Source organism: Crinia signifera, chromosome 1, assembly GCF_055691185.1.
Source record: "Crinia signifera chromosome 1, ASM5569118v1, whole genome shotgun sequence".
NCBI lineage: Eukaryota > Metazoa > Chordata > Amphibia > Anura > Myobatrachidae > Crinia > Crinia signifera.
This window is the reverse complement of record NC_139217.1, coordinates 351,765,218-351,793,198: the sequence shown is the minus strand read 5'-3', so window position 1 is coordinate 351,793,198 and position 27,981 is coordinate 351,765,218. Positions and strand designations below refer to the sequence as shown.

At 42.8% G+C, this 27,981-nt stretch overlaps 1 protein-coding gene across 2 annotated transcripts in view; it reads right to left on the bottom strand.

Annotated features, from left to right (window-relative positions):
* Positions 1–19,142, bottom strand: part of SFI1 (SFI1 centrin binding protein) — a 40,831-nt gene extending 21,689 nt beyond the window's left edge. The window contains exons 1-15 of one of the 2 annotated variants that reach the window (XM_083147791.1): positions 19,001–19,142; positions 18,699–18,863; positions 17,206–17,277; positions 14,403–14,513; positions 12,755–12,849; positions 9,324–9,441; positions 9,143–9,245; positions 8,338–8,494; positions 6,342–6,503; positions 3,556–3,626; positions 3,374–3,466; positions 2,844–2,941; positions 2,691–2,757; positions 2,087–2,217; positions 1,735–1,816 (exon numbers count right to left, since the gene is read on the bottom strand). In XM_083147791.1, the coding sequence (XP_083003917.1) occupies positions 1,735–1,816; positions 2,087–2,217; positions 2,691–2,757; positions 2,844–2,941; positions 3,374–3,466; positions 3,556–3,626; positions 6,342–6,503; positions 8,338–8,494; positions 9,143–9,245; positions 9,324–9,441; positions 12,755–12,849; positions 14,403–14,513; positions 17,206–17,277; positions 18,699–18,863; positions 19,001–19,020 (1,545 nt within the window). In that variant the 5' untranslated portion in view covers positions 19,021–19,142. Of the gene's footprint in view, positions 1–1,734; positions 1,817–2,086; positions 2,218–2,690; positions 2,758–2,843; positions 2,942–3,373; positions 3,467–3,555; positions 3,627–6,341; positions 6,504–8,337; positions 8,495–9,142; positions 9,246–9,323; positions 9,442–12,754; positions 12,850–14,402; positions 14,514–17,205; positions 17,278–18,698; positions 18,864–18,947 lie in introns of both variants that reach the window. The other variant, XM_083147801.1, reaches the window with a different exon arrangement.
* Positions 19,143–27,981: the final 8,839 nt, after the last annotated feature.

Below are 27,981 nucleotides of genomic sequence, written 5' to 3'. Positions count from 1 at the left end.
CTGGATCATTACTCTAATTGGTGGAAGACCACTACACAAAAGATACCTTTATATGCATGTATTTACCTTTCTTGACTAAGCTTGAAACATCACAAAGAAGACTGAAAGTGGCTGAGGAAGCTGCTAATATCTCACCTTCCCATAAAACGAAAAGGATGATTGGTGGCCATCCCCATTTTATTGAAAAGACATATATGGTTTTTTTTCCAGGAGATAACATCTGATTGGTAAATCAGCTGCTCTCCCTCCTCCGCATAGATTCCCCACTAGAAAATATATATAAAACTACCATTAAAGTTGTTTCTTTACTAAATCCTGCCGAGTGCCATTGCCTGTGTTACCAACACCACCTATCTTTATGCTCCGGAGGGCACCCAGGTGTATTGTACATTTGAGGAGAGTGCCGGGCAATATCTATATTCAGAGAGAGATGGGCACTCACCAGAGCCAGTAGAAAATCTTTAATGAAATATATCCTCCATGCATAACAACGTTTCGGTCAGTTATATGACCTTTTTAAAGATAGGAGTATGATTTAGTCAAACAAACACACACAATGAACCTTAACTCAATGACTATTTAAATGGTGCCAGACACTAACAATGGCGCCAAATTATTTTTTTTCATATATGATGTCATACCCGGAAACGGAAGTAACCGATCAGGTTATTATTCGAAAGCCTTTAACATCAACTAAACAAAAATACACATCACCAACCATAGAAACTTAGAGCACCAACATGTGCCAGCGCATTTAGACCTCATCCACTTATAAGTACCATAATCCCAATGGGAGACTGGGCCTATCACACGGTGCGCAGCCAGGCTGGAGTGCATCATAGAAATATTTAATTCTTATTTTGTTGTTTTATTACGTAAAACTCAATAATAATCATCACATTAATTATGACAATTGAGTCTGTACACATAAGCTTTTTACATTGTTTTGTGCTGCATTCTTTTCACGTTTTTGGTTAATTTCAGGGTAACTAAAAGTTGATGTATCTTTATCTCATTGGGAATGCGCAGAGAAAACTTATTGAATCTTGTTAAAAACATACCCTTTATATGTTCAAAATGTTTTAATATTAATGCATACAACTGAATATATATATATATATATATATAATATCTTTATTGTTTGATTTTCAAATTCATAGATGCATTCAATGTCATAAGACTCTCCACCACTCTCCAAACTTTCAAGCGTTCCCTGAAAACTCACCTCTTCAGGCAAGCCTATCATATTTAAGTTCTACATGCATAACCCTCCGAGGCACTTATGTATTATATAGCTTCCCTTCTGGACTTGTAACTGCTATGCTATTACTGGTGCCTGTCCTTATGTTTCCCCCCTATATCCCTATAGATTGTAAGCTTGCAGCAGGGCCCTCCTACCTCCAAGTCTGTCTGTTGTTACCCAGTTTGTCTTATCACTGTCTACTATTGTAAAGCGCAACGGAATCTGCTGCGCTATATAAGAAACTGTAAATAAATAATAAAATATGTAATGAATAAGAAAAACTGAACATTTTTTGCAATATATGATGTTGTTCATGTTATTCCATACTGTGATATTCATCCTTTGCAATAAAAACAATAAAAAAAAAAAAAAAAAAAAAAAGTACATACAAAATGCATATATAAAATCCCATATAAATGCAATACCCTATACATGCGTTAAAAAAAATATGTAGTATGTACATACTCAAGCCTTGCACATAAAGAACTTACAATTCTCTCTGCTAAGTGAATTTCCCGCTGATGGTTCATTTTCGCGTACCAGGTGATGAGCACTCGCTTCTGCATGCGATATCTAGTGAACAGCAAAACACAATAATAATCTAAAGAAGTGTAGAAACGGTGAGATTTTGGTAAGAAATTTTGACTAGATAGTCAAAATTTCCTAGAAGGTTAGCCAAAACCTCCCTATTTTTTATTTTAAATATCTTCAGCATTGATGACCTCTAAAATTCAACAGAGATCAAGGATTCCTACAACTAAAATGTTCCTGACTTCCCTATGCATTACAGGGTCAACTTTAGAAAATAAAAATATACTTGTGTGAATGAGCCCTTCTGTATACCTGTGAAAGTTTGTGGCTTGATCTTCCATCTCTCTGTTCCTCTGCTGTACGCGTGTGTGTGTTTTCCATGTCTGGAAGCTACGGGGTATCAGGTGCTTGGCACAGTAGTGATCTGCAGCTTTACCCAGTATCTGTGATGAAAACATATTGGAGAACTAAACTAAAAACTAAAGTGGAGAAATATTGACATCGTAAAATACATTTAATTCAGGTTTCCTTTCACATAAAGGGTTAATGTTGCAGAATTATGGAATTACTTATGACCCATTGCATGTTTCCAGTGTATGCCAGTAAGGTACACTGATACAGTTGATTAATGAGGCTTTAAGTAACCCTAAAAAAATCTAGTTTGGTCAGTTTTGTTTTTAGTACTAAAAGCATTGTAGCTAGTACACCAAAATGTTGTGATTCATTCTAATCTGATATTATGATATGCTAGCATCTGCTGAACAATTCACAGTATTTTTTGTACATTTATTAGAATTTGAATGGTATTCAGTCTATACAATAAATATTTTAATAATTTCTATTTAAATAGACAAGTTGTCATATAGTGGTTAAGAGACCTTTTTTTAATTAACGTTGCTTTCCGTAATTCAATTACCTTCTTCATTGTACGTTGCTGCTTGTACTGGATCCACATTCTGAAGTACTTTTGTAGCACCAGCGACCTGGAATAGAATTACATGCTGTTGTCTGGTAAGATTACAATGATGCATAAAAAAATATTGAAACAGAATGCTGAGAATCTTTGTACCTGTAGTAAGAATGCGCAACCACGGTAAGAGACACAAGTCTTCTTTCTTCCCTCTGCTCCATATGAATTTGCCAGACAGTCCAGAATCTGCGGAGCAACTGCACAGATGGCACAGACTCAAAGGGAGCATTTGAATTAAGCACAACATACAGTTGCACTCATGACTGAAGTACAGGAGAGAAATATTGCGGTTTTTACTGTGCGTCCCTATAGGTGAGAGGTATAAGGAGTGATGAAGGGAGTGAAATGAGTGATGTGCCACCATTACAAGTATTCCCACGCTGTTCCAGTGACACATCGCCAGCACTGCACATCATACACGATGAACAGATGACAACAGGGATATGTTTTTCTATTGATGTTGTCATATGGATTAATCAGTGACCAACCATCTTTATGCTATTAAACAGGAAGAACATTCTACAACACTGTTCAAGGCAGAGGACAGACATAAAATACACAAATGGAACATGATGGGGAAGGGGAAGAGCGAAATGCTGCTGCTTGAATCAAAGTGATATCTTGCTCACCGCAGAGTGGTAGTGATTAGCAGCCTGCATACTTCTTTGTTGGGACGTATGTACTAAGTAGACATTCAGCTTTAAAGCATGACAAACAATCTTCTGCAATGACACAAATAATCATAGACCAAAATTACACTCAGTAGTAAGAACAGGAAGATTAAATATATATAAAAAAAGGAATATTCTACCATGAGGTGGAATCTGTAATGGTCCTGGGCCACTTTCTGTAAGCAGGCATTTTCAGAGCAAAGCAGCATATCTAGGTCAACCTTAAGGTACATACATTTGTATACATTATCTGTATCAGGATCATATTATACATACATAGGTCTAGTGTCTGTGTGCCTCCGAAACACTGCCATCTGTTGGCAGCAAGTGAAACTACACTTCTTTCTCTCTCGCAGATGCACAAACACAGAGGCAATCACAAGGTGCAGACTAGCTTTCGAAGCATTTGCTTCTAGCGGGCTTACTAGTAATTAATAATATCCATGTAGAACATAATTTGCACACTGCAAAACAGGTAAGAAAAACCTTTTGGGAGAGTTTTCCCCTTTTTTTTTTATTAAAGCAGAAATCATTTACAATGCAAAACCAGGTTGATTTTTCCTCTTTAAAAAAATAAAATAAATGGGGAAAAAAATCACTTTCTGATTCTCACTCCCTATTACATTTGGCCCTTGGTGTCTGTTGCTGGAGTTTTACAACTCTTGTAATTCCTATATGGAATCATCCATGGTTTCCATTTCCAATCCAGAGGATTCAAATTGATATATCCCACTAAGTACAGAGTCAGTTCTCACCATCCTCATTTGTAGACCTACAAACTAGCCACTCCGTTTCTTCCTCCTATTGTTATCTCCACATTGTCAGTTTTGTCCATTATCAATCTTGGTATCGACTTGCAAATCCTTACATGAACATGGGCAGTATGAACGATTCCCTGAGAGCTCATACACGTGTGTTTAGTAGCATTACAAGGGGAGCTACATGTGCATTAACCTGGGGTACATGGAACCTTTAATTAAGCCCTGGTCATTGCATACTCTCCTCAAAATCTTTTTTTTCAGATGCACCAAGAAGGCAGGTTACCAACCTAAACATTGGCTTCCTGTCAGTGAAACTGCGAGTGGATTATGTTTAGGTGTCATACATATTTTCTGTTGCTAATTCCCTCCGTGTGATACCGTATGGTATGCATGTGCAATCCTTCAATAGTGTTCTATAGTGCGCCCAATCTCCCATCTATAGAGACAGGAGATCATGGGTTTATACTCAATAGAGGTCTTTTTTTCGTGCTGTTTGGACAGGTCAGGTATAGCTGCTCAAAGCCCAATATCTTTGGAGAAGCCTGGCCAAGGCTTGCCTGGCATCATCGGAAGCAAGCAATGAGTTAGAACTGGAATGAAGTTTTAAAACCATCTCTCATCTCCTCTGTACAGGTACATGAATGCAATTTTCCAAACCTGATGCTTTTCATTTAAAAGAACAGTCTGCAATGGGAATGTGTTTTGTTACTGGGAGCCTACAACATCCCCCACCTTTAATCAGATAAGCTGAGCAATGTGTGCAAACACCAACCCCTCCCCCTGTACCAGCTGACCCAAACTTTCCTTTAAAATGGGACATTTGGAGAAGCCTGGCCAAGGCTTGCCTGGCATCATCGGAAGCAAGCAATGAGTTAGAACTGGAGTTTGGACTGGATTTGGACATAAACCGAAACACTGCCATGTTTTATTTTTGCTTTTCCCAAGATACCATCTATCTCAGCCTCTTAGGAAAGCTATGTATTACTCTTTGTTTTACTGTTTCTTTACCATGATCATCATCATATACCTCTGCCCCCACTGTATGCAAAGCCTGTATGCTGTACATTCGCTGGTTGCACACCCCGCCAGCAACAAGCTGGCAGGGTGTGCCAGCTTTGGAAGAAAAGTGCTACATAAATACAAATATTTTTACTGCTGCCTCTGAGCAGCATGATCAAGATGGCGCCGCTGATGGCTGCCTAGGAGCTGTGCAGCTCAGCCAAATATGTTCCCTGTGTGATAACTGTACTGTCTCTGCTTGTATTGTTACCTACCTGGCTGTTTCGGCGACCAGTGGCGCCGCTGATGGCTGCCTAGGCGCTGTGCACCTCGGTGGGTATGTGTTCCCCACATGTAATGTTTTATTGTAATGTATGTAATGCCTTCTCCCCCTGCCCCCCCCCCCCCTTCATCCCTGCTTGATGCTGCACTGTAAATCCACAAAAAAATTCCTAGTGTGCGCAAGCATACATGGCCAATAAAGTTGATTCTATTCTATTCTATTCTATTCTAAACTCGACCCATTTGAGCACTGAAATGGGTGACTTTTCATGCATTTCAGTGGGACAGACCCGAATGGAACTACATTTGAATAGTTCTGTTGGGCGGCCTCTAGTAGCTGCCGGCACGATATGTTTTGAATAAAAGGTCAAAATAGTGATTTGGTTTATGGACTGATCAATGCATTTAAGCTAACAAGGCACCCAATGTCACTGCAAATCCTACTCTGACAACCAACAACCACTATCATATCATAGTCAAATTGAATATAGACCTAGCTGGTTTACAGCTCATCTGCAAACAAACTCATGGCTTTTACATGTGTGGCGATACTCTCATACGATAGATACACACACACACACACACACACACACACACACACACACACACAGTATTAATCAACAGTCTGGAATTCCAAGAGCACTTAGCCATTCTTTGAGATATACTTCTTATAGAGTATAACTGGAAGGATGTTATTTGCATCTAAACCATGATAGATTTGGTACAGTATTAGTCAGTTTGGTGACATTTTCAAAGGCAACATCCATCTTACAAAAGGTGGCAATAAGGGTGTTAGAGTGTATTAGTATGTTATACATTTCTTTTATTTAAACATACAGCTTCCCTTTACCATACACAGATGTTGTTCCAAACCAAAAGGATACAATGCTTCCAATGGGTAAAAGCTCTTCGTAGAACACATCGGCGTGCCAGAGAGTTTGCGTGCTCTTGCACCGCTTGCAAGTGCCTGACTTTCTCCAAAGCATGGAACCACATTAATAAATATCTCTGGGTGAGATGTTCATGATAGAAGCACAAAGCAAAGGCTGAAAAACATAGATAAAGCCTTATCAAACACCTTTACCATGGGAATGAATTTGAGTTGCTAATAGATCAAAAATAAAGTTCTTGGGATTTCTCTGTATGACAGTATGCAGGAGACGACAGGGGTGATTTCTAAAAGTAGCGCGCACACATTTTATTTATATATAAACTGGTGAACTGAGCAGTGTGCCAAGACTCATTGATAAAAGCTTACAGTACCTCTTCACCATCCTGAAATGAGCTTCCTTGTTGATTTAAACCAGTGAGGTGCGGTGGTGGCTGTGTACAGAGAGGGGCACTGTCACAGCCCCCACCGCAAGCCACGCCCCCCGAACAATACAAACTATACTATAAAGAAAGAATGTCGACAATGAAATAGTCATCATACCTGTTGACATTATGAATGTCACCATTGTTATTGTCGATCTTTTGACTACAAGTTATCATGGAGTGATTGTGTAATATATAATTGTACACAAATATTAGGGCTTTCTTTTGCCATTATAGCATAGTGAGAACAACATTTAACTTTTGACAAATCACGGATATTTATGTATATGGAGCATACACATATTACAGTGCTTTATCAGTTCTTGCCCAAGTAGAGCTTACAATCTAGATTCTACACTCCCTACAACATGTACACATACACGCACACAAGTTACTTTTTGCCATGAGGTAATTATCCTAAGAATAGGGTTATTTTTAGTATGGAATGAAACCAGAATAACTAGAAGAAAGCCAAGCGAACACATGGCGAACATATAAATTCCCACTATGGGCAGGGTGGGGGGTTAACAGGAGGTTTGCTTTAAGAGGGGTTTTTATTATTGTTTTTGTTTGACACTTTAATGCCAATACCTTCTTTTAATATTTTGTTCTGATTTGGTATGTGGATATTCTATCTAAAATTTTATGTTAGATGGATGTGTACATTTACCTACAATATGATTGTACCATATGCACTCCTGTTCTTCTATGCTGGATGCTTACCAGAATGACGCCTTCCGGTATTTCCATTATAAAATCCTAGGGGTGCTCTTTAAATTTTTTGTTTAGTTTTTTCTCCACTGTTTATGCTGTACTGTATCACCTACTTGTACCACCTGTGTATTGACGTGTCTACTAGTTTGTCTGTTTGGTTCTATTGTAAAAATCAATAAAAACCATTGAATAAAAAAATTCCCCCTATGGGGCTTAATCCATTTCGCGATGAACTGGCCCCAGCGAACCATCCCGCCACCCGCTGCAGTTTATGGCTGCCTGAACTCGCACAAAAGTGTCCGCTTCCCATTTGGCCGAGTTATTTTGTGCAAATTCCAGCGAGGGGATTGAGCCCATGTTTGGGCATTGAACTCAAGTTCTCAGTGCTGTAAGGCGTACTGCTAACCACTACATTACCATGCTGCTTTCTCTCCTAATAATGCTGGTTTTCTGTATAGATTGACACTGATAACTTATTGGAGTGATCAATAAAAAATCAAAAGTTGCTTAACAAAACTAAAATTACGCACAGTGTAGAATGTGTGTGAAGGAAGAATTATATATGCCATTTTACAACAAAATCACTTGCAATAGTATAAATAGGAATTTACATTTCATCTTTATTGGCTACTGTATGTCATTATTGGAGCATAATTAGCTTTTTTCAGCCTCATTAACTATGTTACACATTATAAGAATGAGAGTAAGTGAAGGGATTATTGGTTCGTAATGAGCTTTTTTCTGTCAGCCTATTTAACTATGTTACATATTATGTGGATGAGAATTAGAAGCGTAAAATGAAGACGCCGTTCTCAGGTACTGTAATTGTGTACACACAGGAAATGCTCTTACCATGCTGCTGCCTCTTCTGCCGCCGATAATGTAAATACAGTAGCCAGGCCCGCATTGCAGCCTGCAGCTTGCAGTGCCGGTGGTGCATCATTGCCCTCCTCTCTCTAAGAGTCTCTTCCTCAGAATGAAGGTATAACGCTCTCCACTGAAGCCAGGACTTTACATGGCATACCAGGAACAGGGAATTTGGAGAAAAGTGCAAGAGAAATGGAAAAGGGTGTTCACAGAAAAGTACAAAATAAACGTTCTGACAACAATTCTAGTATAATATAGTGGGCCTGTCACGAAGGATTGACTAGTTTACATAGAGCGTATGAGTATCACTTTTTGGGGTGAAATTTGTCCTTCAACACATAGAACAGAACTTAAAGTGGTCCTAGAGAGGTGGGGGAAACTCATTCCCCGACCCCCCCCCCAACAACTTTTTTTTATATACTTACCTCATCCCTCATTGACCACGGCGGCCATCAGACTCCTTTTCAGCAGCATCGCTGGTCCCAAATATGCATTGCACAGGTGACGTCACTGGCGCACCCGCGCAATGCATACTTGGGACCGGTGATGCCGCTGAAGAGGAATAAGCAGGCCGCTGTGCACACTGTTGACATTGGGGACCAGGTAGTAGTATATAAAAAAAATCCGAAATCCACAATGCTTGTAGTCCCGAGCATTTTGGATAAGGCATACTCAACCTGTAATATGAACTATTGCTTACCATAGCAGCCACACAGAGGAATATCCAGGAGCATTGCAGAGATGCACCTTCACAAGGATCATACAAGAGTAAGTTATGTGAAATACTTACCCTCATCTGCAGGCTCGCCGCCCAGTGTTGTAACGCCTGTGTCTCCATCTCATGGATTGTTTTCCTTTGTTGCATTCGGACCATCCACACACGCCATGCATTACTGGAACATATTATTTCGGGTTTTACCAGCATATATAATAGAACAACTGAACAGATGTGCAGCCTACTGTCCACTCACCACAAGGCTCTGTATTCCCTGAACTCCAGCCCGTCGGAGAGCATATGATGTTTTGTCCTGCAGATATTCACATACATAATCCAGCGATGCCATGCCAGATATACAGTGCGGTTCTGGGCTGTGGATAGTGTACAAAGAGCAAGAAATGCAACCCAATGTGAAAACTTAAGAAATAATTCAATATTATAGACAGGGCCTGATTAGGATGATGCCACTAGGAGCGCCTGGCAGGTGGCAGACGAGGAATAAAATTAAGGCCTCATTCGTTCCATGCTTGTTTGCTATCACCCGATGTACTGTGTGGGGTAAAGTTCTTAAGGTGACTGCCAGATGACTGTGCCAATGTAACATACAGATGGAACCCTTACATTATGTACATTTTAATACAGCGCCAGTCTAAAGCCAAAGTCTCCTTTCCATGCTACAAGCATTAGATCCTACATGCCAGTTGTAGAACCTTAATTACATGCACATTTAGCAGCATTACAAGGGGAGCTACACATGTATTAGCCTAGGGCACCTGAAACCTTTAATAAGGCCCTGATTATCAAGTTTTAATCAGTGGCACATACGGTACTTCTCCCAAGACAATGGACAATACATGTAGTTGGTAATAAGGTAAGGATGACACCCATATAACAAACTTGAGAAAGAGAAGTAGGTGTCATGGACAGAGAGAAAAGGTGGGGGAAGAGAGGGAAAGAATATGGGATTCAGTTTAAGAAATATGATGTTTAAGGAATTAGTTGTCATGTCAGAGAAATCATCTCGCTGGCAGCAGATGACATGGTAGCAGATGGAAGGTGTCAGGGTTTGGGTAGAGGTCAATTTAGGTGCTGTCAACATACATAAGCTACTGGAGTCTTAATGAACGGATACGCTCACAGAAGAAACATGGATGAAAGAAGAAGGTCCAAGGTTAGAACCTAGAGGGACACTGCCAGGAAAGGGAAAAGTAGGGGACATATGTGGGGACTATGGAGTTTTGAAGTATATAAATAAGTTTAGATTTTCTTTGGATCGCCTATCACAGGCCTCCGTGTCTTTATTTTTATTTGTCTTAAAGAGGCACCAGAAGCACTTTGATGACACGAAGTTACTTTTTAAGAGAGGTTATTATAGAGTAAACCTGGACAGATGCTGTTCTCCGATGTCGGATGTATACCAGCAGGAATGCAACCCCCAAAAATATAAGTAAAAGAGAATTTTTTTTTCTAGTCTGCCCCTGATGTGAGGCTATTACACTTCTAAAACTACCCTTTCTGTGAAGTCATTTGTCCCTAAATTTCCCTTGAGCTAACCAACCTGATGATGAGAGTCAGCATTCCAAGTCCTGCAGCTTCCTCCTGACCTGGTCTATTATGTCCATTACCTGTAACCCTGGGAACTCCCATCACATTAAGGGCCCGATTCAGACCTGCTCATTGGGCTCCGAACTCACGCAGCCCAGCGAGCAGATTAACACCGCTGCCCTGCCTTCAGCCACCTGAGTTCCTGTGCAGGGATGCAAATGGAGGTGTGTGGGTGCACATCCATTCGCTAGTGCCCACACAGAAGAGAAATCATTCGATGGTTAGTTACTATCAAAGGATTTCTCCTCCTCTCCACAGTGCTCGCAGCTGCCGCGTACCTCAGGAGTAATTCGGTGGCTGCACACGAAAATCGGAGCAGACGCCGACGTCATGCACCCAAAGCCTGCGTTCAGACATGCCCTCCTAGCGTTTCTATGAGTGCACCCACCTTTTTTGTGGGCATGTCCATGACATGCCAGGGGTCCACCACAGAAAACCCCCCACCTGTCAGGCTGAGAGCGACACTCGCAGCTGAGCCCCGCACATGCGCATTACAGACAATGCGCATGCGCAGGAGGCAAACCATTAACTAAATTCGGACCTGTGTGTGCAAGTCTAAATTGGCTCCTAAATGCAGCCAACCACCATCTTCCACACGAGTGGAAGGCAGCTGCTGTTGCTGCAGTACTACACAACCCAGGATGCTCTAAAAGCAAAACTAAGACATGCCATGCTGAAATGTGTAGCTCCACAGAATCTGGATGTAGAGGATGGGCAAAGTTCCCTACTCCCGGTACATACCAGTTTTTCTCATACTCATGTAACCCAATCCTATTCATCCGCCCCCCGTGTGTGTCATGATGGTCTTAAGTAAAATGGGATTTTTGTCTTACCTGTAAAATCCATTTTTCTGAAGCCATGGTGGTACACTGGGAACATTGGGGAATCCTTCTGGTCTCTGACCGTGCACCACAGAGGTAAATTTGCTTGCAGGGGAGAGGCACCTCCTCCCCATCCTCCCCATCCCAGCCTGCCTCCAGTTATTTACTTAACAAGCCAAGAGAGGAAAGGAGAAGCAAGAACCCATACACACAGCATCTGACAAGCATCGCCCATGGCAGAAGAACCATCTCAACTCTCAGCCGAGAGGATCGTAGGGTGGGCACCCAGTGTACCACCATGGCTTCAGGAAAACAGATTTTAGAGCGAAGACAAAACAGGCTCCCAAGTGGCACTGAGAACACAACGCCCATAAGCCGCATCGGCAGAAGCAAAGGGGTCAAAACGATCAAATTTATCAAACCTTGGTGCATGGTCAGAGACCAGAAGGATTCCCCAATGTTCCCAGTGTACCACCATGGCTTCAGAAAAATGGATTTTACAGGTAAGACAAAAATCCCGTTTTACTTAAGACCATCATGACACACATGGGGGTGGATGAATAGGATTAGGTTACATGAGTATGAGAAAAACTGGAGGAAGACTGAGAATGGCGAGGAGGAACCTCTCCCACTGCACATAATAAGTTAACTCCTTGGTGCCTGGTCTGAGACCAGAAGGATACCCCAATGTTCCCAGTGTACCACCATTTGCTGATAGAATAAATGTCCAAGTAGCTAAAAGTAACAGCTGGTTGACAATGAGCTTGCCCGCACAACTGAACACTATGCTGCACATGAAACATGGAGAACAAAGAATAGGTTGCACAGAAGAGGGTGACAAATCTTTAGTACAGAAGCCTGGCCAAAAAAAAAAAGAAAAAGAGAAAGAGAGAAAGAGAAAGAGAAAGAGAGAAAGAGAAAGAGAGAAAGAGAAAGAGAGAAAGAGAAAGAGAGAAAGAGAAAGAGAGAAAGAGAAAGAGAGAAAGAGAAAGAAAGAGAAAGAGAGAAAGAGAAAGAGAGAAAGAGAGAAAGAGAGAAAGAGAAAGAGAGAAAGAGGATCTGCAGAATGTAATAATGATAGTGGTCTAAATTGACTTTTAATGTAGAAAATGAATATGCAAATTTGGGGGAAATGAGGCTTATAAGCATATGCCTAGTCTGTACTGCCAGATGGTAAAAGCAAATTACATTTTATTATCTCCAATGATCTTATATCACTATGATGAGAGCAGAGAGCAGGTTTTTGCCAAATCCTCACCATGAATTTCTGCAGCCTGATACTTCTGCTTGGTCTTCTGCTGGATATATACAAAGCTTCTCCATGACTGGAAACACATCTTGTATACAGTGTACCTAAAGGGTTGATAGCAATTATTAAACTAGACCAGCAAATTCTCTTGTTGGTAATGTGGACATTACTAAATGATGCCCCAATAAGCAATTCAAGTGATGCTCTGTTTGGGTGACGAAGGTATAATCTGAGTGTTACACTCCTGTAGGGATAGATTAGGGACATAACTATTAAAGATAAAACAGGATTTTCATCTCTGCATTAAGTGGTTGATTCAGTAAGTGGAGACAGACTTTTATTTGTATCCGCCAGGACGAAGACAGGGCAAATGGCTGACATCATATGACACACCCAGCACATTTCGTCCTGACCACATACCCATGGGAATGCCCAGCGGTTTCATGGAGATGCCCATGAAACACTGGGTTTTCCCATGGACAACACAAGACCCCGCCACTGTCTGCTCTGCCCCATGTGAAGGGCTGGATGACTGCAATTTGCCGAAGCCATTTGCAAAGGGGACCTGCACATGCACATAAAAGACCATCTTCATTAAATCTTCTCTTGTTCAGTTACTTTTTCCATCCATTTGGGGATTTAAAAAAAAATATAAAAGAAATTCATGACATTTTGCAGCAAGTTTATTGTATAGAGGTGGATGGGACTTGTAGACAAATTTAAAGTGCTCCAGCGCCTTAATTTGTGGTTTTATTTTATCAATTTGTCATTTTGAGTTCAACTGGAACAACACATTTTCCATATTGTCTAGTGTGTATGCACTATTGCATGCTCCTGTGCCAACGCCAACGTCAGATCGATGTACAGTGCAACAACTATTAAACAACTTTAAATAAAAATAACAAGAACCAAACAAAGTACATGGAATCCCACAATGGACACAGAGAAACGGATTTAATGCACATATATGAAAATCCTGCTTTTTTTTCTTTTTATGGAGACGTCTCTAAGCTGTCCCTACAACATAGATCAGAGTTTTAGCTGGATCGAAGGTGTATTTTTCATTGGTTCTCATATTATAGTAAGATTTGCTGGAAAAGTTGAAATTTCTGCTGTACTGCAATTGGTGGTGATGTACTATGTCTGTTTGGCAGACAGAATGCAGACACTGGCAACCCAATGCAGGGAATTCCGACTGGGGTAAGTCCAGGGTCTAAACCTCAACCCCCCTTGCAGGCTAACTAACTTTACCACCTCCCCCCAGCCTACTGATAGCCTATCTGCATACTTACATCAGGATGTTGGCCATCGAAATTCCAGCATCAACGACCGCTTTCTGGTGCTGGATTTCTGTCCGCAAGTTGGGATGCCGGCATTAGTATGGACTGCCAACATCCCATTCACCGGGAATCTAACAACCTACCCTACGTTTAAGCCATAATGCTATCCCAGATGATGAATTGTGCCCCGTATGCAATTGTAATTGCTGCTGTGTGTATCACTTAGGGCCCCGAGTTAAAAAGGAGCTAGTTCACCCCCCCCCCCAAAAAAAAAGGAAGCGTTGTTTTTTGTAACAAGGAAACCTGTAAACAAACATTATCTTTCTAGAATTAAACAGAAGTAGTACTGCATCCCAAAGTGTCTCCCTACAGCTTACCTGTAATGGCAGTCAGCTCGGATACCGAGCCTCCACTCTTTACATGATATCCACCATTCCTCCTTCCACTGGGAAAAACATGAACGCAGTAAATGATGGGAATAAAGATGCCTAAAGAAACAGCAAATACATATATCACATGTGTGGCCTTTATATTGGCATTGCTCTAGTAAAAAAGTTAAACTAATTACTAATATTTTAATTAAATTGCATATTTAATTACTTGCCGTTGTGGACAACTACTGTATAAAGCCTGATTAGTACTCCATGGGGCCCTAAGCTAAGGAGAGTCCCTTCCTTTCTCCATCTGTAAACAGAACATACACCTAAAACTGGACTATAGACTTCTGATAGGAGCCTCTACTATAGTGACTTCACAGTACTTGACTTTGACACAAGCCAGAAAGAGATATTAAACCAACAAACAAATAAACAGTATCTTAAAACATACAGTTACAAGTTTCCATTACATGACAAATGTATGTGCCTTTCTATTTTATTTATTTAGTTTCTTATATAGCGCAGCAGATTCTGTTGCGCTTTACAATTGTAGACAGTGAAAAAACAAACTGGGCAACAACAGACAGACTTGGAGGTAAGAGGGCCCTGCTGCCAGCTTACAGTCTACAGGGATATAGGAGGGAAACACAAGGCAGGCACCAGTAATAGCACAGCAGTCCTACCAAGTTACAAGTCCAGAAGGGAAGCTATATAATACACAAGTGCCTCAGAGGGTTATGTATGTAGAACTTAAATATGATAGGCTTGCCTAAAGAGGTGAGTTTTCAGGGAACACTTGAATGTTTGGAGGCTAGTGGAGAGTCTTATTGTGCGTGGAAGGACATTCCATAGGATGGGAGCAGCCCAATGAAAGTCCTGTAATAGTGAATGGGAGCGATTGATCCGTGCAGAGAAGACACAAATCTTGTGCAGAGCGGAGTGATCGAGATGGGAGATATTTAGAGAGAAGTAAAGAGATATATGATGGTGATAAGTAAAGAGATATATGATGCTTTTATATTGAATACGGTAAAATACTGGTCACCAATGGAGGGACTGGCAGAGAGGATCAGCAGACGATGAGTGTCTTCCTAGGAAGATCAACATGGCAGCAGCATTTAGAATGGATTGCAGTGACTGCAATAATCAATGCGGGATATAATGACGGCACGGATAAGAGATATAGTAGTGTCCTGTGTGAGATACAGTCCTATTTTGAATATGTTTTTTAGATGCATGTAACATGATTTGTAGACAGATTGAATGTGGGGAACAAAGTTGAGGATGACCCCTAGGCAACAAGCTTGTGGGGTAGGGTAGATTGATTGTCGAGTTGACAACAGTTATGGAGATATCAGCATGGTAACTGTTCTTGGCTGGTGGGAATATAATTCAGTGTCTTGCACTTTTTATACAGGTTACTACCATTCTCCAGAGGTTCCAAAATTGCGGTCCTATTTTTATTATATATATATATATATATATATATATATATATATATATATATATATATATATATATATATATACCTGCTTGTGCACAGATGTATAATCAAACTGACTGAGATACTGATTGAGTCACCTGCTAACAGTGTCTAATGGTGCGTACACATGTACATATTTTCTGTCTGATCTATCTGGTAGGACCAAAAACATGGAAATGTATGGGCGCATATGACAATCAAAAATTTCCACCCAAATGCAGGAAAACAGAAAAAAATATATGCTTGATCATTTTTTTCTATGAAAATGATTTAAACAATTCGTCTGACTGATCACTGTCTGTTTTCAGGCGTTTGGGAACAATTTTTTGATTGTCATTTGCTCCCATACATTTCCAGGTTTTTGTTCCCACCAGATAGATCAGACAGAAAAATCTGTACGTGTGTACGTACCTTAAGCATGGACATTTTAACATCTAGACCAGTACAGGCCAACCTGTGGCTATCCAGATATTGTGAGACTACAAATCCCAGCATGCTTTGCCACAGTTTTAACACTCCCTTATAGCAAAACTGTGGCAAGGCATGCTGGGATTTGTTGTTTCATGATGGGATTTTTAGTTTGACAACATCTGGAGAGCCACAGGTTTGCCAGGCCTGACCTAGACTGTTGTGGTGCCATGAGGACCATGTTTGGGAACCAATGCCATACTCTAGCATAGTTCTAGAGTATTTTTTACAATTCTAGATCTTCCCATTGTACAAACATATAGTGATAAATTAACGGACTTCACTTCAAATAAAATGCTTCCATATGTGTTCTGTGTTTCTGGTAGGTTAATCAGATTTTAAATTCCGATTGAAAACAGATTGGACCGCACAATATAAAACTGCAATATAGAGCTATATAAAGTAATGCATGCCGACAACACATAGGCCTGTATTCAATGCCGGTGCGAGCAGCCGGCGAGGGGGTTAAACTGCGAGGATCGCAGAAAACCAGTGATCCTCGCAGTTTAACCCCCGCGCCGGCCGCTCGCACAATGCAACGTTCCGGGGGAATCCTCGCCGTCACAGAACGGCGAAGATTCCCCTAAACTGCGAGAGCCGAGGCTAGTGCAGCAAACTCGCTGTAATTAGCCTCGATTCTCGCAGCTTTTGGAGGCACATTCGCAAATTCCCCCTCGCTCAAAAGACGGAGCGAGGGGGAATTTGCGTATGAGGGGGGTCAGTTGAATACTGACAGGGTGAGCGGTGACTGCGAGCAAAAAGTCCTGCTCGCAGTCACCGCTCGCCCACGGCATTAAATATATGCCATAGTAGGAAGAAAAAAAAAATCATTGACATTAAATGTATTTTCACCTTGCAGTGGACAGAAGAACTCTTCCAAAAGTTTTCCTAATCCAGAGGTGCAGGAACTTTCTGGCCAGATGTCTGCAGGTAAGATTTCAAGGCAGTATTGGTAGGTGCCCTTTTATTATGGTTACTTAAATACAAAGCACATGATTTACAACACTCTTGATTTTAACAAATATAATTGCAAACATTTGACCTTAATTTCTAGGGATATAGTTACTTCTAATACAGTAACAATAAGGTGCATTAAATCTTACCAGGTACAAACTATGAATGATTGTGCCGCCCTAGTTTCGCTTCTAGGTGCGCACACAGGGTGCGATTATAGCATGTGATTTGATCCGCATTTGCCTTTGCGATGCGCACTCCAGCATAGACAATGTTGCAAGGCAAAATAGTATGTGCATGCAGGTACTTTTTAACTAGATTGCGTGCACCCTTGACTATTGTAGCATATCTCCCAACTATCTCGATTTTTTTGGGACCCTCGCGGTTTTTGTGGGACGATCCCGCATCCCGCCTGGCAGTGTCCTGCAGAAGGAAGAGGGGGGACAGTTGGGAGTCCCCCCTTGCCTGGCGCTACAGATCAGGGAATAGACGCTGTGCGCATGTGCACAGCATCTATTCAAAGAGGCAGAGGGGCTTGGGGCATGGCCAGTAGCTTTCACAGCGCTGGCCATGCCCCCATAGTGATGGATAATGAGGATGTGGCCTTGGCATCCCCACAAGGGAAGGTGGCAAACCCCCTGAATCCAACTTCTCCACCAGTCAAATACCTGCAATCACCCTGTAGGGCTAAATTGATACAAATCACATCGTTTTTGCACTGCCCTTTCCTCGAAGACTAGCGATTCGACAAATTTGTCTGTGATTGGGCTTAATGACATCAGGCTCAATCCCGCCCACTGAAGTGCAGATGAGCATCTCCCGGAGGAAAAATAAATAAAAAGTAGGTAGGTATGCCCTAGTCACTTATCCATATAACCCTGAAAATGAAGCGCATCCACATACATCTTGTTTAAATACTTCACTAACTCAGTAAGTCATTTAATAAAACCAAACCTTATACGTTGTGCACAGTTGACTTAATTAGTAACACAATCCTTGTAATTTAACATTCTGAGAGCAATTATGTTGAACATCTCAGCATGGCCTGCTACAGCTTTGCTTTTAGGCCATGCTGGCATGTGTAGTTCAACAACAGCTGGAAGACCAAAGGTTCCCCATCCCTGCCCTAGCTGAACGAACCGCTGCTTGCAGTAAATCTAGGCTTATACTGGCCCACAAGAGGAGCAAGATGCGGTGCTGTAAAGCCACGACAACTCGCTCCCTTCGCGTGCAATTGAATTGACCCCTATAAATAATGAACACAGTGTAAGGAGTAGGGTACAGTAATAGGAGTGGGGTGCACTTTCTATAAGCACAGAGAAATGTATATATACAGAAAGGACTCTACAAAGCACCCAGGACTCGCTGCTGGCAGTAAACCGTGTACACACCTGATGCGCAGCTCTTTCAGCCTCCCCCCTCTGTTCCAGGTGTAGGACACCCTGTAGCGCCCCGGTCGGCTGTACTTGGCCGGCCTCTGATTCCTGGCCACTCCGATGACAGCAACTGGTCCCTTCTTCCGGGGCTTGGCAGTGCCAGGCTTAAGTGCATTTTGCCTGAAACAAACAAAATACAAGCGCCGCTGAGTGTCCGCCACATGTTGTCACTTATCTATTAGCCTGGTACATTGGTGTACACACATCACAGCCGCAACTTTCCACCGATATATAGAAATAAGGCACGTTTCAATCACCCCTGGTAAGGACGCTCCATAGATCCACAATACAGAGAAAGTTCCGGGCTGACCGCAGCAGCATCCGCGCCGCTCTTCCCGCTCGGTGTCCTAGTGACAGCCAGGACGCAAAGAACGGCTATACGGCGCCACCTACTGACCATACCTGGAAAGCGAAGTGGCGAATAATCCAGGCGGCATCCGTGGCTTCATTGAAAAAAAAACAACATAAAAAAAAAAAATATATATATATATATATATTTTTTTTTATTTTTTTTGTCTGTATACCACTGGCCAAGGCCATAGGAGGAACCTACAGGAACAGCGCAATGGGCAGCGACAATGATAGCTGCAGTAGTTGTTGGAGTGGTCAGTGCAGTACACATACATTTACAGGCACATTGCAACACTGACCTTCTTGTACCGAGTAAAATCAGTAATGTCAGGCATTATGAAAGTGTCAGTGTACGCAATCAACTAAGTTAGTGAACCAAAAAAATTTATATAGAATAAGATCAAAATTAATAGTGTACCAGAAATAGCAATGTACTAAAGCAGTGAATCCAATGAATATAATACGCCACTAGGTGGTGGTGTTGCTGTGTAAATAAACTAATTAATCTGAACAATGCATTGTAAATCTATTAAATAACTCTTTATACAGTAGCATTCAATGGTAATAAGGGAAATAAAAACAATCAATTAAGTCCAGGTGTGAAAACAATTCCTATTAAGGGAAAATTATCTGTTTCTATTAGGGAATCACTGCAGTCTCTCAAAATAGTACCCCATGCTGATAGTATTTTGCATGGCCGGATTAAGGTCTGTGGGGGGGGGGGGGGCACCACAATTTTGTCTCAAAGGCGGAGGTGGGTGGTACCTGGGCCAGTCAGCGGGGTCCATGCAGCGCTGCGGAGGCAGCAAGGTCCCTGCGTCGGATGGAAAGTCAGCGGTGGGGTCCCTGCGGCGGACGGGAACTAGTAGCGCTACTAGTTCCCATCTGCCGCAGGGACACCGCTGCTGACTTCCCATCCGCCGCAGGGACCCCACCGCTGACTTCCCATCCGTCGCAGGGACCCTGAAGCTGACCGCCCAGCCACCACAGGGACCCCCTAACGCCCTATGCTGCAGGGACTCCCTGCCCGACCCCACTGCCTGCCACCCTCCCGCCACTGCCGCAGCAGCGCCCTTGTAGGGGGCAACCGCCCATGTCGCTCCTTGGCTAATCCGGCACTGGTATTTTGTCTTTTCTCCGGAGAGCAGAATAGGAGTAATGATACTAGAAAGGCATAGGCAAACGCAGGGGGGTTTCTGGTTGCCCGGAAACCCCCCTCCTCTTGGCAAGTGCCTTAAATTATGACAACAATAGCACTGGTATATAAAATGATCAATAGTGCTGCCACCACATCATGCATTTTAAGGGACAGAGCAAAACTGCACATGCCTAGTGGACCAGCTTCTTCTACCACATTTACTTTATGTGTGGATCTGAGCCCTCAAACATCGCAATGGACCAGAGAGTAGCTGCTAGGAGGAAGAGACAGGAGCCTTACCATGAAGTGGGAGATTGTGAGTTTAGAAAGTGCAGAACTGGTTATATTATGTCTGTATATTTATTTATTTATTTATTTATTATGATGTTTAACCATTTCCTGACCACTTATCTTATTTATTTTATTTAAATTAGGGATGCCAATCCCAGGATTGAACATTTTTCAATCCCAAATCCCGGAAATGAAAAAAACGCCCCAATTGGCATCACTAGTAAGAAGTTCCCCTCTGTGCATGGGTGAATGTAAACTGTAGATGCGGCAAGCACTATTGAGAGACCTGTGCACAGTCACCCGCTATAACACCCCAGCTGACTTTTGCGCCAAATACTGGAGATCATACAGTTCACCACAATGAGAGACCAGACTCCGGTGGATAAAAAAATTTCTAGGTAATACTGGGTTGAGAGGAATCCTCACTGCTTAATCTACACAATTCTGCATAGATTGCCCCCTGAACAGTCAGTGAAGTGGAGGATTAAAGCTGATTCTTGGTGATTCAATCGGGAGAGAAACTAAAAGACAGCCATGTTAGATGCCCCGCCTACCAGAAGTGATTATATGGCGCTATCTGTCAGATTTAGGATTTGTTATTACAGAACTGATTTACATATTTTGTATTATTATGTCCTATCCTGTTAGTTGCCAGTTCTTAATTATAGGCCTCATAATGTATTATATATAATTATTTGTAGTACTCTGAGAGTATAGTGTAGTATATCTCTTTTTGTGTGCTCTTCTTTATAATACCGATAGTTGTCCTGGTCACTTGGGGGTAAGCTTACACTGGCACCAGTAACATAAGTCCTGGTGGCATCCAAGTACCAGTAAGCATATAAAGCCTTATGGGAACTTGGCTATTATAGGTACGAAGACCTGCTGGTGACCTCTGTGAGTCTTACAACTGGGTGTACAGGGGCAACTGTCCAGAAGATGGATGGCAGTCACCATAATTCTGTAACATCTGGTCCCTTCAGACCGCTTCCTTCTGTTAACTCAGATATTCCCTCTCTGGATCATAACACCTCCTGTTTCCCAGGGTCCATGAGCTGTGGTGACAAACGTATAGCCACATGTGGAGGTTTAAAGAAGTATATGCTCACTTTGCAGTTTACATCAAAACAGGGAAGACAAAGTATATAAATGTATCTTTACACAGGATTCACATTCAAATGAGGTAGGTGCTCACATGTATGCTTACTTCTATATTGGCATTGGAACTCCTATAAAGGTATCTTTAAATCCAAATGTCGGGACAGATTTTTTTTTACTAGTCACACATTAGACCATGGTAGATAAAAACATTTTTTTTTTCTCCAAAGTATAAAACATATAATCCAAATAGACAACAAAAAGGAAATAGGGGCTCAAAGTCAGAAGCACTGGCTTTTCATTTACCAAACTCCACTATGGAAACACTAGAATCAAACTTCAATTACATTTGGCGCCCTCAATCGATTAAATACCTGGGAATACAGATAACAAAACATCACGGTCAGCTATTTAAAGCTAATTATATACCTCTTTTGAACTCCATAAAAAAAGACCTTACAAATTGGACCCCCCTATGCATATCCTGGACGGGCCGGATAAATACAATTAAAATGAACATACTACCCCGGTTGCTATACCTATTTCAAACTATACCTGTGACGGTCCCCACTTCCTTCCTCCGAGCCATTCAGTCTCTATGCGTCAAATTCATATGGTCAAACAAATCTCCCAGATTAAATAGAACCTGCCTTGCGAAGTCCTCGTCCAATGGAGGACTAGGCCTCCCTATGTTTGAACGATACTTCCAGGCTACGCAACTGAGCCACGTGGTAGCATGGCACACGCGGGCGGGTGGCAAGAAATGGGTGACCCTGGAAAGTGAACTGGTGGATTATCATTCGGTTTGCTTCCTCCCCTGGCTACCGCCGAAACTTAGACCAGCCTCGGTACTAGATACCCCAGGTGTCCACTCTGTGTTAAAAACATGGGACCACCTAAATAAAAAACTTCAGTTGGCACCCTACCCATCCCCTCTCACCCCCATATGGCGACATCCAGACTTCCCTCTAGGTTGCATCTCGCCATACTCACAACCCTGGATCTCGGCGGGTATCACCCGACTCTCACATATAGCAGGGGAATTTGCCCCCCAAAACTTTGCAGCACTTTGTGAAAAATATGACAACCAGCACCTTAGGCATTTTGATTACCTCCAGATATCAAGCTTTGTTAACTCCCTCCTCAAAACTACCAAACCTAGATCACCGCTTCCCTTTGAACGGTTTTGTATGTACAACCCAGAAAGAAGAGGAGCTATTTCATTACTATACTCCCTTCTGGCTGGCAAACCCCCAGCTAAAGAACCTTTTGAAATTGCATGGGAAAAAGATCTAGGTGTAACTCTGGAGGAAGAAGAATGGATAGAAATAAAAACACAAGTAGCTAAATCCTCAATTAACTCAAATATCAAAGAAAATGCCTTCAAAGTCTATTCTAGATGGTACATGGTTCCCACAGTAATACACCGTATTTTCCCCTCCAGCTCTAACCAGTGTTGGCGGAATTGCGGCTCACAGGGTACATTTATACACACGTGGTGGGAATGCCCCCAAATTAGCTCCTACTGGGACGAGATTTTCTCTCTCATGGGGATGATATTCGATTCCCCGATCCCTAAATGCCCCCTGTCGGCCCTACTTTGCAGACCTGTGGAGGGGACAGTTAACCACAAAAGCAGGCTATGTGGCCAAATACTTAACTCCGCCAGATTGCTGATTGCAACAAACTGGAAACAAACCGCCGCCCCTTCCATTCAGTCTGTAATTAACAAAGTCTGGTTCGCAGCCTCCATGGAGTATATCACTGCGCTGTTACATGACTCAGTTGGGAAATTTGTGTTAATCTGGACCCCTTGGTACGTACACTTTCAGAGGCAGATTCCAGGTGGGGTGTGACCGCTGGAACTAGTACGCCGCTCGGTTAATGACCCCCGACAAAAGGAAAATATTAAACTATTACATACGCATGTTGGTGAACCCCCCCTCCCTTACCCATCTTGCTACCTCTTCTTGCTTTCCCCCCCCTGTCCTTCACCCTTCTTACACGCCCCATTAATACTGATTCACCATTTATTTGTAAACACAGTATAAAGAAAAAAAAAGAAAAAATGTCAGTGGTTTACACCTCAGTTTGACTTTTATCAGTGCAAAATAATACAGTATCTGTTCTCACTAGAATGTCGGATTTAGCACTGTACTGTTTGATTTATTTATTTTTTATTTATCTTTTTCACTGCTGTGTTGTTTGCCACTGTAAAAATAAAGAGTTTAAAAAAAGGAAATAGGGGGTTTTCTGTTATTTCAACAAATGGGATCATTCACATATGATGTTACCCAGATCTGAATAAAAAATTTGGGGATAAAAAGTCAAACCTGGAATATGTGCATGTAAGATACTCAGACGGCCATCCTTTAACGCCACACCAACATGTTTTGAATACAACACTATCTTTTTCAAGGAAGTGATGTCATAACCCAGCTGACCATACTTTTGCTTGAGGGTAAAAACCGACATAACTGGCCCATATTTAATGATGCCAGCAGCCTCATTTCCATCTGCCCCTCGTCGGTCCGGCATTAGGCTAGGTTAAACTGGGAGCTGTTACATTCTCACCTCACATTCACGGTAATAATCATCTGGTGCTATCGATTGGCATGTTCCTGTATACTTGAAGCTTAGCTCCACTGCAAACATGGGAGCTTGAAGTGAGCTATAAGAACTACCCCCAATTCCCTGACAGGGCACTTAATTTTTAGGAGGTTGAGCATAATGCTCTATACAACTGGGACTTTTATATTTAAACATGTGGATCTGATGGTTTAGATATATATTCATACTAACTATATGGTTGACATATGTAAAAAAAATTCGACACTGTGTATAATATTGGTGTAGATTCATGGCGGCAGCCTAAGCTACATTGTCAGCGTAGCCCAACGGCTGGCTAGCGTAGCGTCTCGGAGGCAGCCCTGCGTACTTAGCGTAGTCACTGTATTGTCCCCACGGCAGCCCTGCGTAGTTAGCGTAGTCACCGTACTGTCCCCAGCAAGCCTAGTGAGCGCCTCTCACACGGTGCCGGTAACTGCAAGATGCCCTGCGCTGGCGGACGCTGGCGGAGAGGGGATCCTGCGGGCGTCAGCGGAGAGGCGCACCATCTGTCTCCATCCATCAGTAATTATTGCGTCAGGGTATGGCAACCCTGCCTGTGTCCGCTTCAGGGAGACGGGGTTAGGGGTTTGGTAGCATGTGCGTCTCGTGCACAATGGGGGGTGCGGGCGCAAGTGCATCTCATGCACAATAAAGGACGCATTTGCCAGGGCTTCATGTTACATACTGGCAAATGCCTCCTTTTCAAACCCCCACTATCCACTAAAGCCTGAATGTGGACACGTTACACATCAGCGTGGAGTTGATTTTATAAAGTGTGGCGAGCCCAAAGCGTGGCAAGTGCGTCCGCTCGCCACGCTTCGGGCTCGGTGGCTCCCTATGCTCGGCACACTTTATAAAATCAACTCCGCACCGAAGTGGATAGTGGGGGGTATGAACAGGTCGGGAGGATGCGTAACGCGTCTGCTCGCCACGCTTTGGGCTGGCGTGGATAGTGGGGGTGTTTAAAGAAAACATTTACACCTGCCATATCATACATCTGAGATAGTAATGGCTAATGCCAGCAATAGAGATCAGATTACCTATTTTCAGGGGCATGTATGTAGCATGTGTACATGTGAAGAGAACATGGCACATGGGGCCTTATTCTAGTTCACTCTTTCTGACAAAATCCTTCTTAGCTGGACAAAACCATGTGCACTGCAGGTGGGGCAGATGTTACTTGTGCAGAGAGAATTAGATTTGGGTGGGGTTTTAACTCAAAGTGAGATCTATATTGCAGTGTAAAAATAAAGCAGCCAGTATTTACCCGGCACAGAAACAAAATATCTCACCCAAAGCTAATTCTCTCTGCACATGTTACATCTGCCCCCCTGCAGTGCACATGGTTTTGTCTATCTAAGAAGGATTTTGTCAGAAAGAGTGAACTAGAATAAGGCCCATCGTCCCCTAGTGTCCCCCCCAGCAGTGACATAGCTCATGTGGGCTAGTGCAGGTGTGTGCGTGATGCACGGCACAGGGCGTGTGACAGTAACCCCTGAATGGAGAGGAGATGCCTGCAGCATATAGCAGAGTTCTGGAAACATCCTCTGTGATCCGGAGCATGCTCTTCCGTGCAGTCAATGGGGGAGTATATCGTTAGCTGTGACCTCCCACACTGATGTGTCTGCTTATGATCACAGAACCCAATGGAGGACCCACTACCGGGTACAGGTGGCTACTGCACTCAGACTCCCCAGGGTGGAAAGTGCCAGTGTCAGAAAAGGAGTAGGCTGGCTGCGGGCATGGGTCTCCCACACTAGCACCATTAGCAGCTCCATGGTCTCTGGGATTACTGCACTTTATCTCTGTGGTTGTGGGATTCCGCTGCCATATGGCAGAGAGCTGTCACATGATTATTATCCCCACTGAGCATTGGCGCTGTGCTCACACCTGCACAGTGATCGCATGCTGAAGGATGACGTCACGTTTCATTTTCATGCTGTATATCAGGGTTGCCGACTTTAACATTCTCCTCTCCGGGAGAAGCCCGGAGAGGAGAGTTTCAGCAGCCGCTCAGGGGGCGGGGCTTACGAGTGACATCACTAAGCCCCGCCCCATACTGTTAAAAGCAGCGAATTCAGGGATCTCCATGGAGGGGGCGGGGCTAAAATGACGCGATTGTGCCGTTTTAGCTCCGCCCCCTCCTCTGAGACCCGAGGATTGCGGCATTTTAATGCCGCGATCCGGGGGTCAGCGGGGGTCCCCCCTGAATCCGGGAGGGTTGCCCACCCTTCCGGGGGCCGGGAGGGGGTACCCGATTTTCGGGAGACTCCCGGAATTTCCGGGAGGGTCGGCAACCCTGCTGTATATTGAGTGAAAATGGCATATTTATGATTGGGCTTTTTTGGGTGATTTGCATGTAAGGATGGTGACATTGGTAAAAACCATTGTTAGCAAGCACCTAGGACCTAAGGAGAAGCTACCTGCCAACTTTCAAGATTGAAGGCCTTGTGGTTTAAGAGAGCACGTGATAAATCAATCCATTGGCATACCTACAGGTGCTCACAGGCAATGCCATTGTCATGACAATATCAATGTATAAATACCCTTTTAGCAGTCACTTGATCTCATGAGAAGCCTTTTAATTTCTTTGAGCCATATAATTAGAGAAAATGGCAAATTGATGATTTGCAATTTTTCTCAATTTCTGTGGTTTGACAGTGACATTTGTAAAACCGGTTCTTACGAAGCACTTCTAAGGAGAAGCTACCTGCCAAGTTTCAAGATTGTAGACCTTGTGGTTTAGAAGCCCCCATACACTAGGTGATTTGGGCCTGATTTCACCCAATTCTGTCAGATTGGGCCGAGAAATAGGGTGAAATCAGCCCAAATTGCAAGTGTAATCAGCGGTCAGAGTCGGATGGGCTGCACATAAAATAAGGTGCTAAGCACCCATGATAATTGGAACAATCTCAGCCAATCAGCAGCTGCCCAGTCTTTTGAACAGGATTTTTAAACTCTGCCTTCTCCCGTCACATCAAGAGCCAAATCTTATTGAGCTCCCCTAGTTAGCTCAGGGTAAGTTGAGCCAAGACAAGATGGCCTTAAGAGATTTTGTGATGACTCAATCTTTGTTTTTGTCATCTATCTATCTATAAACAATAAATCGGCATTTTCAAGAAATGTAACTTCACAGAAATCCCTGGACATCACAAAAATCCCAGTGGCTACGGCGGTGATTGTGAAATCCCGCAAGAATCCGACAAGCGACTTCAGCAGTACCTCGGTGGGTGGCACTGGCAGCGGCTGTGTAGTGTAAAAATGTCAGTGCCAGTGGCAAGAGCGATTCAGGGGGAGAGTGTGGGGGCCCTTGTTGACTTTCTTTGGATTCAGCCATGTCTTGAGATATCCACATTTGAAATAGGAAGAACGGTTATTACATTTGCTATCCATGGAGGATTCAGTTAGTCGCATAGTTTACCAAAAAAAATATGAAAAATTATTCACACACGGGAAAAAAAAATTATTGTGCAGTTTACATGGAATCAGTGGGTTGCCACACTTGTCGCAATAACACTGCTAATAATGTCTTCATCATTGTGGGTGACATTACACGCCTGCAGCGGAGCAGGAGTGTGTGTAAGTATCTCCAGTAAATAGTGACAGCAAACACACACAGCCAGCACAGTCATTTGTGCGCGCCTCACTTTCACTTTTGTAATTCTGACGTCGTCACCGTCACGTGATCCGCGTCTCCCTCCTGTCAAGGGTTAAATGTCCTAGTGACACGCCCCGTGTGACGTCAGGTTA